This window comes from Triticum urartu, chromosome 2 (genome assembly GCF_003073215.2).
Source record: "Triticum urartu cultivar G1812 chromosome 2, Tu2.1, whole genome shotgun sequence".
In the NCBI taxonomy this organism is placed as follows: domain Eukaryota; kingdom Viridiplantae; phylum Streptophyta; class Magnoliopsida; order Poales; family Poaceae; genus Triticum; species Triticum urartu.
In genome coordinates this window covers 740,884,000-740,898,567 of record NC_053023.1, presented here as the reverse complement: position 1 = coordinate 740,898,567, position 14,568 = coordinate 740,884,000, and the positions used below count along the sequence as shown (strand labels likewise).

General features: G+C 42.2%; 1 protein-coding gene and 1 pseudogene across 1 annotated transcript; one reads left to right on the top strand and one right to left on the bottom strand.

Annotated features, from left to right (window-relative positions):
• The first annotated feature begins 6,469 nt into the window (after nt 1-6,469).
• LOC125538442 lies at nt 6,470-12,761 on the top strand (annotated as a pseudogene).
• A 74-nt stretch (nt 12,762-12,835) lies between these two features.
• Nucleotides 12,836-14,123, bottom strand: LOC125534565 (probable LRR receptor-like serine/threonine-protein kinase At3g47570). The gene is made up of 2 exons (XM_048697756.1): nt 13,455-14,123; nt 12,836-13,330 (listed from the first exon to the last, which is right to left on the bottom strand). The coding sequence occupies exons 1-2, from the start codon at nt 14,080-14,082 to the stop codon at nt 12,906-12,908; spliced, it is 1,053 nt and encodes a 350-aa protein (XP_048553713.1). The 5' UTR covers nt 14,083-14,123; the 3' UTR covers nt 12,836-12,905.
• Nucleotides 14,124-14,568: the final 445 nt, after the last annotated feature.

Below are 14,568 nucleotides of genomic sequence, written 5' to 3'. Positions count from 1 at the left end.
TCGACTGTATGACACGCTCAAGGCTACCAAATCGTCTTCTGCGAATTTCTGTCCATCACATAATTTCATCTCAGCTGACATGACTTCCCGCAACGCCCTCAAGCATCCCTCTTGTGCCAACAAACCATGTCTGCCACAACCCAAGATTTCCAGTTCCGTTGAACATCTCCACCTCAAACTTGATACCCGTTGGCGCCATAGTTCTTTGTACGACTGACCATGTGAAAAATTATCTGAGCTTTGCACGCGATTCCCCAAGTAGACGAACAAAACCTCCGCATACTACTAGCAATTCCAACTAGCTGGTCTTCACGTGATCTCCTCCTTAGCTCAACCCTAAGATACTAGCTTTGCCTTTCTGCCCTTGCCTTCCAATGGACTATCCCTTATGATTTTCTAGTTCACCAATTGATTTTCCTGCCTATGTGTCACGTAAGGACACGGTCCTCTTTTTGTCATCAAACAAATCTGGTACGTAGGTCGCTACTGAGTGGGGACGGCAATGGGGCCCCATATCCGCCAAACCCATGGGGATTTCATCCATTAAGAGCAGGGGATGGGTGAAAATCTTCCCCATGGGGATATTTATCGAACTTATTTATTCCCCATAGGGTACAACGGGGATGGGGATGGTATGCTAGTCCCCAGACCCGCTACCCAATAGGGACCCGCATTTTACATATGACATGTAAGACCATATATATGTCTATATATAAAGGATGAAGTCAACCCTAAAAAATTAATAACCCTAGCTCTCATCTTATCGTGCTCACCTCAGCCGCCGCCATGACGAAGAAGTCAACACGTCCTACTCCTAGATCTGCAGCAACAGGAGAAGCACAACGTCGTAGCTCAAGTTTCCTAGGTGATGCTGATGCATCAAATTCATCAGCCACGACCCAGGCACCAGCAACCGGACGGCCATCACCTCGTCTCCTACAGCCATCCATCTCCACGGTGCTCTCTCTCTCTCTCTCTCTCGTGTTTATCCTCTTCGAGCGACTAGAAAAAAGAAGGGGATAGGAGAAGCCGACAGCTTCGACCTAGCAGAGGCCGGCGGCGGCGGCGCAACTGCGCCGTCCCCCTAAGCCACTCCCCGCCATAGAGTCCGACGACGGCGCAGGTGCCTTCCTCGCCGGCCGCCGTGCCCCGCCGTCCTTAGCCACTCCTAGCCGTGCTCCCTGCCCGCCGTCCTTCTAGTTGATTGGCCCTCATGCTCCGGCGTGGACATCTTCTGCTGATGGAGATTGGCCCATACACGATGGAGATTGGAATTTGGGAAGATTGTTTTTCATGTATGTCTCACATGTAGTATCTTGTAGTACTGATCGGCGTCCAGACTTTTTAGATTCAGTCATGAAGCTGAAATTTTAGATTGATTTAGTACTGGTCGTCATCCACAATTTTTAAGATTTAGTTGTTTTTCGTCGACCCTTGGCTTGCAAACTTTTAGATTGATTTTAGTACTGTTCATCAATCATCATCCACTAATTTTTGGGGGAGAGTCAGTTCTGAATTGTGCCGTGCTAGCACTGAATAATTAGTCAGTAGTTTCAGAAATCATAATCACATAATGATTGATTATGATTTTTCACACTTCTTTACTACCACAACAGTCTATTTACATGAATTGATTTGTACGCATGCCTATGATAAATGTAGTATCATTTTTTTCATGATCATTATGTAATTGGTAACTACATATATTACTCAATACCATATATATTCTTGCATTTAACGTGATAATAATTTAGTGTGTGCAAATCAATGCATATCCCTTTATTCTTTCCACGTAGTGGGAGATAAGTAGCATTTTCAACATGGGGTAGCAGTACTATACTATACTGATGAACAAAATCATATGTTTTAAACTTCTTTCATCTTGTAGATCCTTGATCCATTGGATTCCACCGCTGGAAGCAGCAGCCTAGTCACCGCTCCTACTCTGACATCCCCTCAACATGAAGCTGATGAGGTACCAGTATCACAGGCTGAGCCCATGAATACAAATTCAGTTGTCATAGAGGAAGACAGCGAAGAAGATGAAGCACAAGAGGAAGAAAATAAAGCAGAAGAAGTAGTCGTTCGTCCTAGGAGGAAGTTGACATCTCCTGTTTGGAAGGAGTTTAAGAAAGTAAAAGTGAAGAACATGATGAAGGCCAAGTGTAACTGGTGCTCAAAGAAGCTTGGAGGGGAACCAAGAAATGGAACGAAGCATCTCCTTGACCATTTAAAGATATGTCCATATCGCAAGAGGCCTGCGGACACCAAGAAGCAAACTTCTTTGAGGTATAGTTCGAATGTACAAGGTGGGAAAGTTGCTGTAGAGAACTATACTTTTGACCAGGATGTTGCTAGAAAGGCTCTTGGTTCCATGATTCTTCTCCATGACTATCCTCTGTCAATTGTTGATCACATTGGGTTTAGAAAATTTGTTTCTGCACTCCAGCCATTATTTAAGATGGTGAGAAGAAATACTATTAGGAGTGACATCTTAGATAGCTGTAAAATTGAAAAGAAGAGGGCTATCAACTACATGGAGAAAAATAAAAGCAGGGTGGCTATCACTACAGATATGTGGACGTCTGAACATCAGAAAAGAGGCTACATGGCTATCACAGCACATTTCGTTGATGAATCCTGGAAGCTTCAGAGCTATATTATGAGGTATTTTTGGTCATATATTTTGTGTTATTTTTTTATGCAAACTGCCCCACCGTTGTATAACATGGTCTCTAATAACAAGCTTTTGCATTTTTTATATGCAGATTTATTTATGTTCCAGCACCACATACAGCTCGTGTAATTGCCGAGATACTTCATGATGCACTGGTCGAATGGTATCTGGAAGATAAGGTATCTACATTGACTGTTGATAATGCCACAACAAATGATGCTTGCATTCCCATATTAGAGAATCTGATAGGTCCAAGTAAGCTTATGTTAGGTGGCAAGCTTTTACATATGCGTTTTTGTGCGCATATTCTTAACCTGATAGTCAAGGATGGTTTGGATGTGTTAGAAGAATCGATTGAGAAAATCCGTGATAGTGTTGCATTCTGGACTAGCACACCTAAGAGAATAGAGAATTTTCAAGAGGTTGCCAAGATGCTGAAAGTAACCAAAGTAAAAAATTATCCCTTGATGTGAAAACACGATGGAACTCTACGTACTTTCTGCTCAGTGTTGCTTTACGCTACAAGAGTGTATTTAATCGCTTGAGGCAGCGGGAAAAGACCTTTACTTGTGCTCCTAGTGATGATGATTGGAAATTTTGTGGAGAAGTCTGTGATAGGCTTAAGTTGTTTGCTGACATTACTGAAATATTTTCTGGGACTCAGTATGTGACTGCTAATATTTACTTTCCTAAGATCTGTGAAATTAAAATGAATATAAGGAAGTGGTCGAAGTGTGGGAATGAAATTATAGAAGCTATGTCAGATGCTATGAGTGCAAAATTTGACAAGTACTGGTCTGATATCCAAGGCCTCATGGGTATTGCTACACTCCTTGATCCACGGTTTAAGATTGATATGCTGCATGTGTGCTTTGAAATGCTCCTTGGTGACGAGTCCATTATTGATTGTGAGAGTAAAGTTCATGAGATCCGTGAGTTAGTGTCTAGCCTGATGCTTGAACATCAAATGGAGAGTGAGCAAGAGAATACAGAAGCCCAGTCTGTGTTCATTTCTGCAATGGAAGCTAACGAGGTGATGTCCATCTTCAGTGCACGAGTAGCTAGAAAGAGGCCTGCAACCAGTTTATCCAGAACAGAGTTAGACCGCTACTTGGATGATGAGTATGTGCCAGCTAATCAAGAGAATTTTGATGTGTTGGGATGGTGGAATGTTGCTGATTCACGCTATCCAACTTTGAGGGCTATTGCGCGTGATATATTTGCCATCCCAGTAACTACAGTAGCTTCCGAGTCAGCTTTCAGTAGAAGTGGAAGAGTACTTAGTGAGCACCGCAGTCGTCTGGCCCCTGATTTGCTAGAGGCTTTAATGTGTTCACAAAACTGGGAGAGAAACAAAGCTAAAGGTTTGCACATTTCTCTATCATTTGATCCTTTAACCATTTCTATTTTCTAGTTTTATGATTAAATTTATGTTTCTGTTTTTTTGGACATGTCACATGTAGATGATGAGAAGACCGAGGCTGCTAGTTTCTGGAGTTGCCTTGATGATATACAAGAAGGTTTAAGGTGAGTCAACCTAAGATTGTACATGGCACCATTTTCATACATCAAAGATTTTTATCTATTCATCAAGCATTTTTTTATGGTTGTCGTATGTGTTTCTGCAGCGCATCACACTATAGAGGGGGTTCCTTCTGTACTTCCTACAAGTCGGCTCAACTTCAACAAACAATGATGCCGAACACATACCAAGGCTGTAGTTGTTAGCTTGCTACCTCTGCAATACTTTTGCGCACGATCATGTTTACCTTAAGTTAGTTATGGTCACATGGAACCTTATGTTGGAGTCAATAAATTATGTCAAGCGAGTCAGACAAATTTTGTAGTCAATAAATTATGTCAAGCGAGTCAGACAAATTTCGTCCTTATTAAATGTGGTGTTTGCATTGATACTCTCTTCAAGCGTGTGCTCACAATATTCAATATTTCTATGATATTTGTGTTGGAAACATGCCCATTATGGCTTGTTATGTGTTCAACCATGGTGCATACAACATCTTGTCGCCATGTATCATTATTAGTGTATTTTTATTTGTTATTTCATTCTAATAAATGTTGATTGTATTTTATCATATTATTTATATAATTATTTGTTTATGGGGATGGGGACCCTAATGGGGCCCCACTCCCCAGTGGGGCATGGGTATGGAAAAATTTCATCCCCGGTCATGCAAACGAGGATGGGGATGAAGTGATGGGGAATAGATGGATACGGGGATGTTCTATGGGTCCCCATAAGGGATTGTCCCCATTACCATCCCTACTACTGAGCAGCCAGCCAGGCGCACGTGCCTGGGCCTCGTCCCGGACCCCGCTGCCGGATAGGGCAGCCCCATCTGGGCCAGCCCGCCAACACACACACATAGGCAGACCAGGCCACACAGCCATCTGCCGCTGCACCTTGCGCGGCCGCCTAGCCGCGTCTGTGTTGTCCGTCCGACCGCAAGTCTCCTCTTTTCGTACGTTACGCCGCCGCTGCTCTAGCTCCAGGATGCAGGCGACGCTCGTCCGATCGATCCACGATCGCCGCACGTCTCACCTGCCACTGCTGCCACCAATTGCTTTTCCCGATCTCGTCGAAAACCACACCGTAGCCATGGCTGCATCTCAAACTCGATACTTTCTTTAGATCAACAGTCCACAGCCTTCGAACAACCTAACTCATGATACCACATGTTAGAATAAATTCGAGCCATACTGTCGATCATCCGAGGACCAAGCAATCACACAAGCACGACACCGAGATTTGTTAACGAGGTTCACCGATATGGCTACATCCCCTGGGCATGACTACGGGCGCTCCTCCCCGTGACACCGTCACAATACCAGGCCACTCGGACGCCGGCACACATTGCCGGCTCCCCCTTGCGCACCTGTGCTATTATGTTGGCATACTCCCTCCGTCCTTTAAAAAGTGTACTTTCAACTTTTTTGGAAAGTCAATCTTTTTTATATTTGATCATGTTTATATAATAATACATCAACATTTATATCATCAAATTAGTAGCATTAGATTCATGATAAAATATACATTCATCATATACCTATTTAATTTCATAAACATTGATATATTTTTGCATAAACTTGGTCAAACTTTGAAATAGTTTGACCCTCCAACAAAGTTGGAAGTACACTCTTTAAAGGACGGAGGGAGTAGGTTACAACGTGTGTCTATCTCCGCTATATAAGAGAGGCCTAGAATACAAGTGTCCTACTTGAACACGACTCCATATCCTGTCTAAACACAATACTACTCAGAGTCCATCATGTCGCATGACTGTACCTTGTTAACTTGTAACCTGCTGCTGCTGCTAAATCATGTTCGATCTGGATGTTGTTAAGTTCCATCATGTTACACAGAAAACATGTCGGTGTTGTTAGTTTTTCATGTGACGATTGTCTTGAAATCATTGCTTTCTCAAAGGATTCAGTAACCACCTATTTCTTTTCCTTCAGATTGCTCTATCTTTGCTCTGAATCTAAGACCGGGCTTCAGGTTCCCTTTTTTTTTCATATGTGCACTCACTCTCCACCTCTCTCTCCTCAGGCAAGATCTGGCGGACAGGTCTGAACCCCCAGCCATGATGCCACCATCTCCTCGGTCTGAACTTTTACCGATGTTTTGACTTATTAGCTCCTGTGATTCTTTGGGTGTAGTGCAAGACAAAGCTTCATCCACGCAGCAGATCGCCACCACCATCTACCTTCTGCTGCTTCCGCGAACAACCAGCAGCAGCAGGCCGAGAGGCTGAGCTATAGCTCAAGCCGAGCATGGCCCAGGCTGTGGCTGGAGCGATGGGCACCCTCCTGCCCAAGCTAGCCGGTGTTAGAATAAATCCGAGCCATACTGTCGATCATCCGAGGAGCAAGCAATCAAACGAGCACGACACCGAGATTTGTTAACGAGGTTCACCGATATGGCTACATCCCCTGGGCATGACTACGGGCACTCCTCCCCATGACACCGTCACAATACCAGGCCACCCGGACGCCAGCACACGTCGCCGGCTCCCCCTTGCGCACCTGTGTTATTATGTTGGCATATGTTACAACGTGTGTGTATCCCTGCTATATAAGAGAGGCCTAGGATACAAGTGTCCTACTTGGACATGACTCCATATCCTGTCTAAACACAATACTACTCAGAGTCCAACTGTAACCTACTTTGTACACAATATTCGACACAACACTAACAGCCGGCCTAATAACCAAGGAGTACAACTTTCAGAGTGGTGTAAGGGGAGATGGAGAGAATGCAGACGGCTCTCCTCAAGGTTTCCGAGGCACCGATCGACCAGCCACCGCACATCCAAGTCAAGCTTTGGGCCAAGGCTGTGAGGGACCTGTCGTACGACCTTGAAGACAGCATCAACAAGTTCATGGTGCGCATCGAAACCCATGAACCAGAGAAGTCGCATAGCTTCAGGAATTTCATTGATAAGAGCCTCAGCCTACTGACCAAGGGCAAGATTCGCCACAAGATCGGCATCAATATCAAAGACATCAAGAGCCGTATCAAGGAGGTGAGTGAGCGTCGTGATAGGTACAGGATTGATAGTGTGGTTACCAAGCCAGCCAGACAAACTGTTGATGCCCTTCGCCTGTCAACCTTGTATAAAAAGGCAACCAACCTCGTTGGGACAGACAAGAAGAGCCTTGAGGTAATCAAAATGCTGACTGAGGGTGATCTCTATTGCTGGATTTGGTGGATTAGGAAAGACAACCCTGGCTAATGCGGTGTATGAGAAGCTTAAAGTGCATTTTGATTTTACGGCTTTCGTTTCCGTGTCTCTTAATCCCAACATGGAGAAATTTTTCAAGAGCTTGCTCCATCAACTTCACAAGCAAAAGTATGAGAATATCAACGAGGCTACATGGGGCGAAGCACAAGTCATCAGTGAGATAAGAACATTTCTTGAAAACAAGAGGTACGTATATGCGTGTGTGTTCCTCCCTCATTGTTTTGTATCTGGATGTCACAGGGAAACTGCAGTGCTACAGACTCTGAATTTGCATTTGCTTAGCCCTGATGAAGTAGCTCAATTCTTCTTGAAATCTGATAACTTATATAGACTTTTAAATCTTAATATATGTGTTTTGGTATTAATTGAAGGTACTTGGTTGTTATTGACGACATATGGGATAAATCTGTCTGGGAAAACATCAAATATTCGTTGACAGTGAATGAGCATGCAAGTAGAGTAATCACAACAACTCGCATTCTTAACGTTGCCGAGCAAGCTGGTGATGTTTATCGGCTGGAAGCTCTTTCTGTTGTTGACTCAAGAAAGTTGTTCCACCAAAGAATATATGAGACAGAGAACAAATCACCACCTAATCAATTGTTTGAAATATCTGAGAAAATTTTAAGAAGATGTGGTGGAGTGCCGTTAGCTATCATTACAATAGGTAGCTTGCTGTCCAGCAAAACGGAAAGAGAACATACACATGAGTATTGGTCCAAGGTGTACAAATCATTGGGTTCGAGGTTAGACAATGGTCATGACGATGTGAAGAACATGAGAAGGATATTATCCGTCAGTTACTCTGACCTACCTCCACACCTCAAGACTTGTTTACTGCATCTTAGTTTGTATCCAGAGGATTATGAGATTCAAACTGAACGGTTGATATGGAAATAGGTGGGTGAAGGTTTTGTGAAAAAAGAACATGGGAGGAGCTTATATGAAGTAGGAGAGGATTATTTTGACCAGCTCATTAATAAAAGTTTGGTCCAACCTGTAAAAATCGACAATGGGAATAAAGTACACTCTTGTCGCATACACGATATGGTGCGTGACCTCATCACTTCCTTGTCAACTGAGGAGAACTTCGTAACGAGTGTATCTACCAAGTGTATCTACCAAGTAACCAGTGTATCTACCAAGTAAAATTCGCCGACTGTCCGTCCAGACCGACATCGAAGAGGTTGCTAATCAGCTTCCAACCATGAGTTTGTCCTATGTAAGGTCACTTACTGTGTCTAGTCTCGCTTTCAGTTTGTTGCCAGCACTTCCCGGTTTTCCAATCCTACGTGTGCTGGATTTAACTGACTGCAAGCAAGTGGATAATAATCATTGGAAGGATATATGCAGTTTGTTTCACTTGAGATATTTGAGTTTAAAAGGTACATCTATCACTAAGATCCTGAAAGGTATTGCGAATCTGCAATTTCTGGAAGTGTTGGACATAAGGTCCACTGAAATAGATGAAAAGCTGCCGTCAACCATTATTCAGTTAACACGTCTGTTGTTACTCCACATGCTTGATAGCATCACTTGTGCAGTGCCAAGGTGGATCTGCTCCATGTGTTGCCTCTTTTCTCTAAGTATCAGACTTGAACTGGGAGAGGAGGATCTTCATGTCTTAGGCAGTATACTGTCTCTCAGTGAACTGCACATACAAGTGAAGAAACCTACACAAGGCAGAGATAGACTGCTGGTCATTGACGGTTGCTACCCATTTCAATGTCTAACGAGGTTCAGAGTCGAGAGTGAAACCATGGAGTTACGGTTTGCACGGGGAGCCATGCAAAGTCTCCGAACCCTGCGGTTAGAATTTAAAGATGTGCCTAACTCATTGGTTCGGTTTGGTGCTCCTGTGTTTGGTTTAGAGAATCTCTCTTCGCTTGAGCATATCAATGTTGAGTTCAGAAATGGTAAAGACGGCAATGCGATACGAAATATGAGAAATGCAGTGAACAGAGAAATCTATATGAATCGAAACAAGCCCAAACTGGATTTCCCACAAACAACAGGGGTAAGTATACTATTTCACACATTCAAGCAACACATGTGTGTATGTGTGTGTGTATTCATATCCTTGTGTATTTTTTTTACCTTATAGGAGTATAAAATAGGTGATATTATTTTCTTGCTTCTCTTTGTTTGCACTTATATAATTTTAACTTGTTATATCAGTCATTTATGCATTTCAAATATTCGTCATCTAGTGATTTTTTTCAGAACTCACCAATTAAGTTTTTATTACATTGTATTTGTTTATCAAAATTTATGCAGTTTGCTCTTCTCATTCTTTATCCATTTTAATGATATAATATCGACAAACTGTACCGGGATCAACTCTATTCCACCATAACGACCTTAGATCCTTCCTAAATATGAGTCAAGTATTTACCTCTTAGCGGGGCAGAGAATATCAATTAGATTTTTCCCATTGTTCTTAAGAGGAATTAAATCATAAGAAATAAATTATTTATAACTTTGAGCCTGCTCTTAATTTCCTGTTACAGTAACAAAATGTTTCCATCACACGGGTTTTTTCTGTCATACAGGATTTGTTATTTACAAATAGTTTGTGAGAAAGAAATGCACTCATGTTCTTGATAACATTATGTAATTTTATCTTATTAAATTACTTATTTATGCATTCCCAATATTAGTCATTCACTGATTTTTATAAGTCTACATTAGTTCATTTACTTTCTTCACTAATTGTAGTTTTGTTTGGCATCATTTTTCTAATGAAAGTATATGCAATATGTACTTCTCATTTGTGATCCATTTTAATGATAATAATGGTGAATCCTTTTTGGATCAATTGTCTTGCACCATGGGTGGTGGACTTACCGGAACGAATCTGGACCACCCTTCTTAAGCCTGTGTGGTGGGGAATTCCAACCATAACACCTTATTGAGTTTAGTATTACACCTTATGAGTTTAATATTAATGCTTTGCACATCGTTCAAACGAGGAAATAATAATAAGGGAATAATGGCTTTATAACAATAGCCTGGTCATAATTATTTCAGAAATTGTTTCCATTGCAAAAAAAAAATCACCAGATAAAATAATAATAATAATTCTATCGTACAAGATTTGTTAGATGGAAACAACTCAGAAAATAATGTTCTTTATAGTTACACTTTTTTCTGTGTATAAAAGAAACACGTGATTAACAACCCATGTACATCCATTTTTTTTGTGAAAATGTACAACCCATGTATTTTTTGTGAAAATACCCCATCTTTGATGGATTTCATGACCGTCTGTGTGAATAAGCTCAGGGGACCTGAGTTTGAAATCTGCTGCGTTGCCAGATCTAGTCTCAGAAGCACCATCTCAAGCTCAGTAATGTGTTGCCACTGTACTTGGGGATGACATAATTAAATATCTTTACATTCTTTTTAAAACATGATACATGTAGCATGTTTACATTGCTAAATTGCTCTCGATCAATGAAAGGATAAGATTAAATTCTCATCATTTTTGGCATGGTAGTTTTTTTCCGACTCCTCAGTCGTCTAAGAAGATTGAATCACATTTACACTGGCAAAGTACACAAAAAAACCACAATGTCATGTTTTGTTGATTGCCTATCGAAATGTTTTCTGCTGATCACATTAGAACATAGGCACTGTAAAATCATTATAATGTTTCCTACTGTTATGTCATGACAGGAAATCGCTCTTGATTTTGTTCTCTACGTGCAGAAGATGAGAAAGGTACAACTCAACATCCTCTCAAAACATTATATCCATATTAGGCCAATCAATATAAAATGGACAAGAGGCTTTTCTATTCAAATAAAGTCTTTTGATCAAGGATCAATTGGCAAATTGGTGTAGTGCGGGAGCAGAACATGCGTAACTCTATGTCTGGAGAGTATGCTTTATTAGCCTTTTATGTCTAGTTCTCTTTTTGCGCTTGAAACTCCTTAATCAGTGAAAAATGCAAACCTTTTGCTATGTTTCTTTTAAATCTTTCCGATAACTTTAGTGTGGCCTCACTCAATTTTTGCTGGAGACTTGCTATTCAATGATTAGTTATCGGTAAATTAGTGGTGGTTAGTGATCCATACATTTTTCGTGGGTATTAACCCCATGTCGAAATTGCAACAACATGTTGATTGTGTTATTAACATTGCATTCATTCGCAGAAACAAAACGAAAGAACAACATGCATGATAGCGTAGTACCAGCACCTTGCTATTTATGTACACATGGACTTGTGGATTCATAGGTTGAAGCTAAATCAAATCTTCAAATATTTGCAAATATTTTGTTTGTCTGCAAGCTACATATTGAATATGTCATTTGGTCAGTGGCGGCATGAGCTAAGGGCGGCAAGCAGGGGGTCTGAGCGGGAGGTCTCTGGAGCTGAGAGCTAGCTGTCGAAGCTTAAATAAACCTGTCTTTTCCTAATCGGGCTAGCACTAGGAAATGAGGCTAGGAGATAACCAGCTGAGAGATCAGTCTGGACGAAGACTGTCTACGTGCTCCTGCTCCATCGTGCAGACTGCACAATTACAACTTGGACACCTGAGCGTTAGCCACCTGAGAGAGTTCATAATAAAGGTTCAGCCAGAACCAAGTTCAGGATGTCAGCCAAGATGAGTAGGATGCAGACTTGGACACCTGATCGTCGGCCTAATGAACCGTACTCCCTCTGTCCCGAAATAAGCGTCTCAACTTTGTACCAGATTTGGTACAAAATTGTACTAAGCTTGAGACACTTATTTTGGGACGGAGAGAGTATTCCTTAGACTGATTTGTATTACTTCAAGAAACATCGATGAACCAGTTACTTCAAGAAACATCGATGAATGTAAAAGAATGTGACTTGTTTTCCGATCGATTGATAACATTAATTAGTTGATGAACATAGCATGGCACGTACATTTGAACCGCTATTGGTTGAGGAACATGTTTCACAGGCATAGATTTTGAGGTATCAAATAGGGGGAGAGCATTGGGGGTAAAGTTTGTTTTCTCGGATATACCTGTTCTTCTACCCAGAGTGCTCTGGGTGGTGCACTGGCTGATGTTATGACTGATCTAGGATCATCGGGCAGTTTCTTGGCTGAATGAGGTGCTACAATCCCACAGACCAGGCATTTATATGCACTTATATCCCATTAAATATACTTCATCAGCCACATCATTGTGCAGGCATTGTAGCATCGGTCTCATGAATTGTATTACTTGCAATGAACTGTGTGTATTGCACTTACAATAAGTCAATAGACTGGTGTGTCCATTACTACAGTTACGAGAACTCAATTGCTGCTGCTTCTGACTGTTTGATTGTTGATTACAACTGAATGCAATTACAAGGATTCAGGAGCTACTGACTGTCTGTTGCTTACTTGCTTACAACCAACTTCCGTTACAAATATTCAGATGCTGCTGAAATATTTAGCAGCACAACCATATTTTCCATGGATGAAAAAAACCCGATGCATTGATCAACGCTGCCGAACCCCCAGCCTTGCTGCCCTGGAAGCAGAGCAATCCTTCTTGATGTTCTTCAGCTTCACGACCACTTCGTCCATGCTTGCCCTATGGTCAGGTGAGTCGCTCGAACACTCCAGGCCCAGCTCAAATGCCGATACAAGAAAGTTTGTGTTGGAGGCGGTGGAAGGCGATGCCGATGGAGGAATATTGGTTTGCTGATGAAAGCCATGGCTGCTTATCTCTTCACCCTGCAGCAGCTTCTCATCAACGACAACGACGAGCCTTGCTGGAAATGCTTGGGAAACCCACTGCCTGAGGCTGGATTCCCCGATAAACATGGGATTCATGGGCCTCTTCCCGGTGAAGACTTCGAGCAGCATGATCCCAAAGCCGAACACGTCGCTCTTCCGTGAAGCCTTCCCCATGTATGCAAGCTCTGTTCAAAGAAAAAAAAATCATTAGGATGAGCTAACCAAAGTGATAAGCTAACCCATGAAAAAAAATCATTGAGATAGTTGTGCCTTTGCAAGGCTTGCTGGCACGTGGTAGCAAGTACGTACCTGGGGCCATGTACCCGATTGTCCCTGGCATACTTGCTGAGATCATGGAGTTGTCATTGCCAAGAAGTAACTTCGCAATGCCAAAGTCAGCGACGTGCACCGTCATGTCCTCATCAAACAACACATTGCTAGGCTTCAGGTCACAGTGTAGGACAACTTGACCGTGATGATGGTGCAGATACTCCATTGCCTCCGACACACCAAGCATAATGTCCAGTCTCTTGATGAATCCTAGTGGTTCACTATTTCCAGAGTGCAATTGTGCCTCCAAGCTACCATTGGGCATGTACTGGAGCAGCAGAGCTCTGAAATCCAAGTTGGAACAGGTATTCAGTATCTGTATCAAGTTGCGATGCCGAGCCATCCGCAACACTTGACATTCAGTATCAAAGCTCCTCACGGCCTGCTCAAAGTGCATGTTGAGCACTTTTATCGCGACCACCAAACCATCATCCAGTTTGCCCATGAAAACTTTGCCAAAACTTCCAACTCCAAGTAGGTTGTCCATGTTGAAATTTTCAGTGGTACGAACAATCTCATGGTAGGATACTAATCTATGGCTGGTCGGATCAGCCATACCAAGAGAAGTCGTAACATTTGGCTGCTGCTTATTTTTCTTTCTGAACATTAGGCATAAGACAATTGTTATAACCCCAACTGTTATTATGACAGTCGGGAGCACAAATCTTAGCAAGTGTCTGTTGGTTGGGTGAGAACCGCCAAGGCATGGTGAAAATCCAAGACGCAGGGCACCACACAATCCGGCATTTCCCATCAAAGATTCCGCACTGATATTTGAGAAAATACCTCCATCTGGTATTTCACCTTGGAACTTATTGAAAGAGAGGTTCAATCTAGTCAGAGAAGTAAAGTTGGCCAGATACTTCGGAATAGTACCAGAAAGGTTGTTTAAAGATAGGTCCAATGCCCCTAGGTTAACTAACTTTTTGAAAGATTCTGGGATTGGACCTTGCAGCTTGTTGTGTGATAGATCAAGGTAGCTTAACAGTCCATGTTGTCCAAATGAAGTCGGAAGGCTACCAACCAAGCTGTTGGCAGATATATCTACCGTGTCTATTGCTTCCATGGAACCAAGATCAGAGTACAATTCACC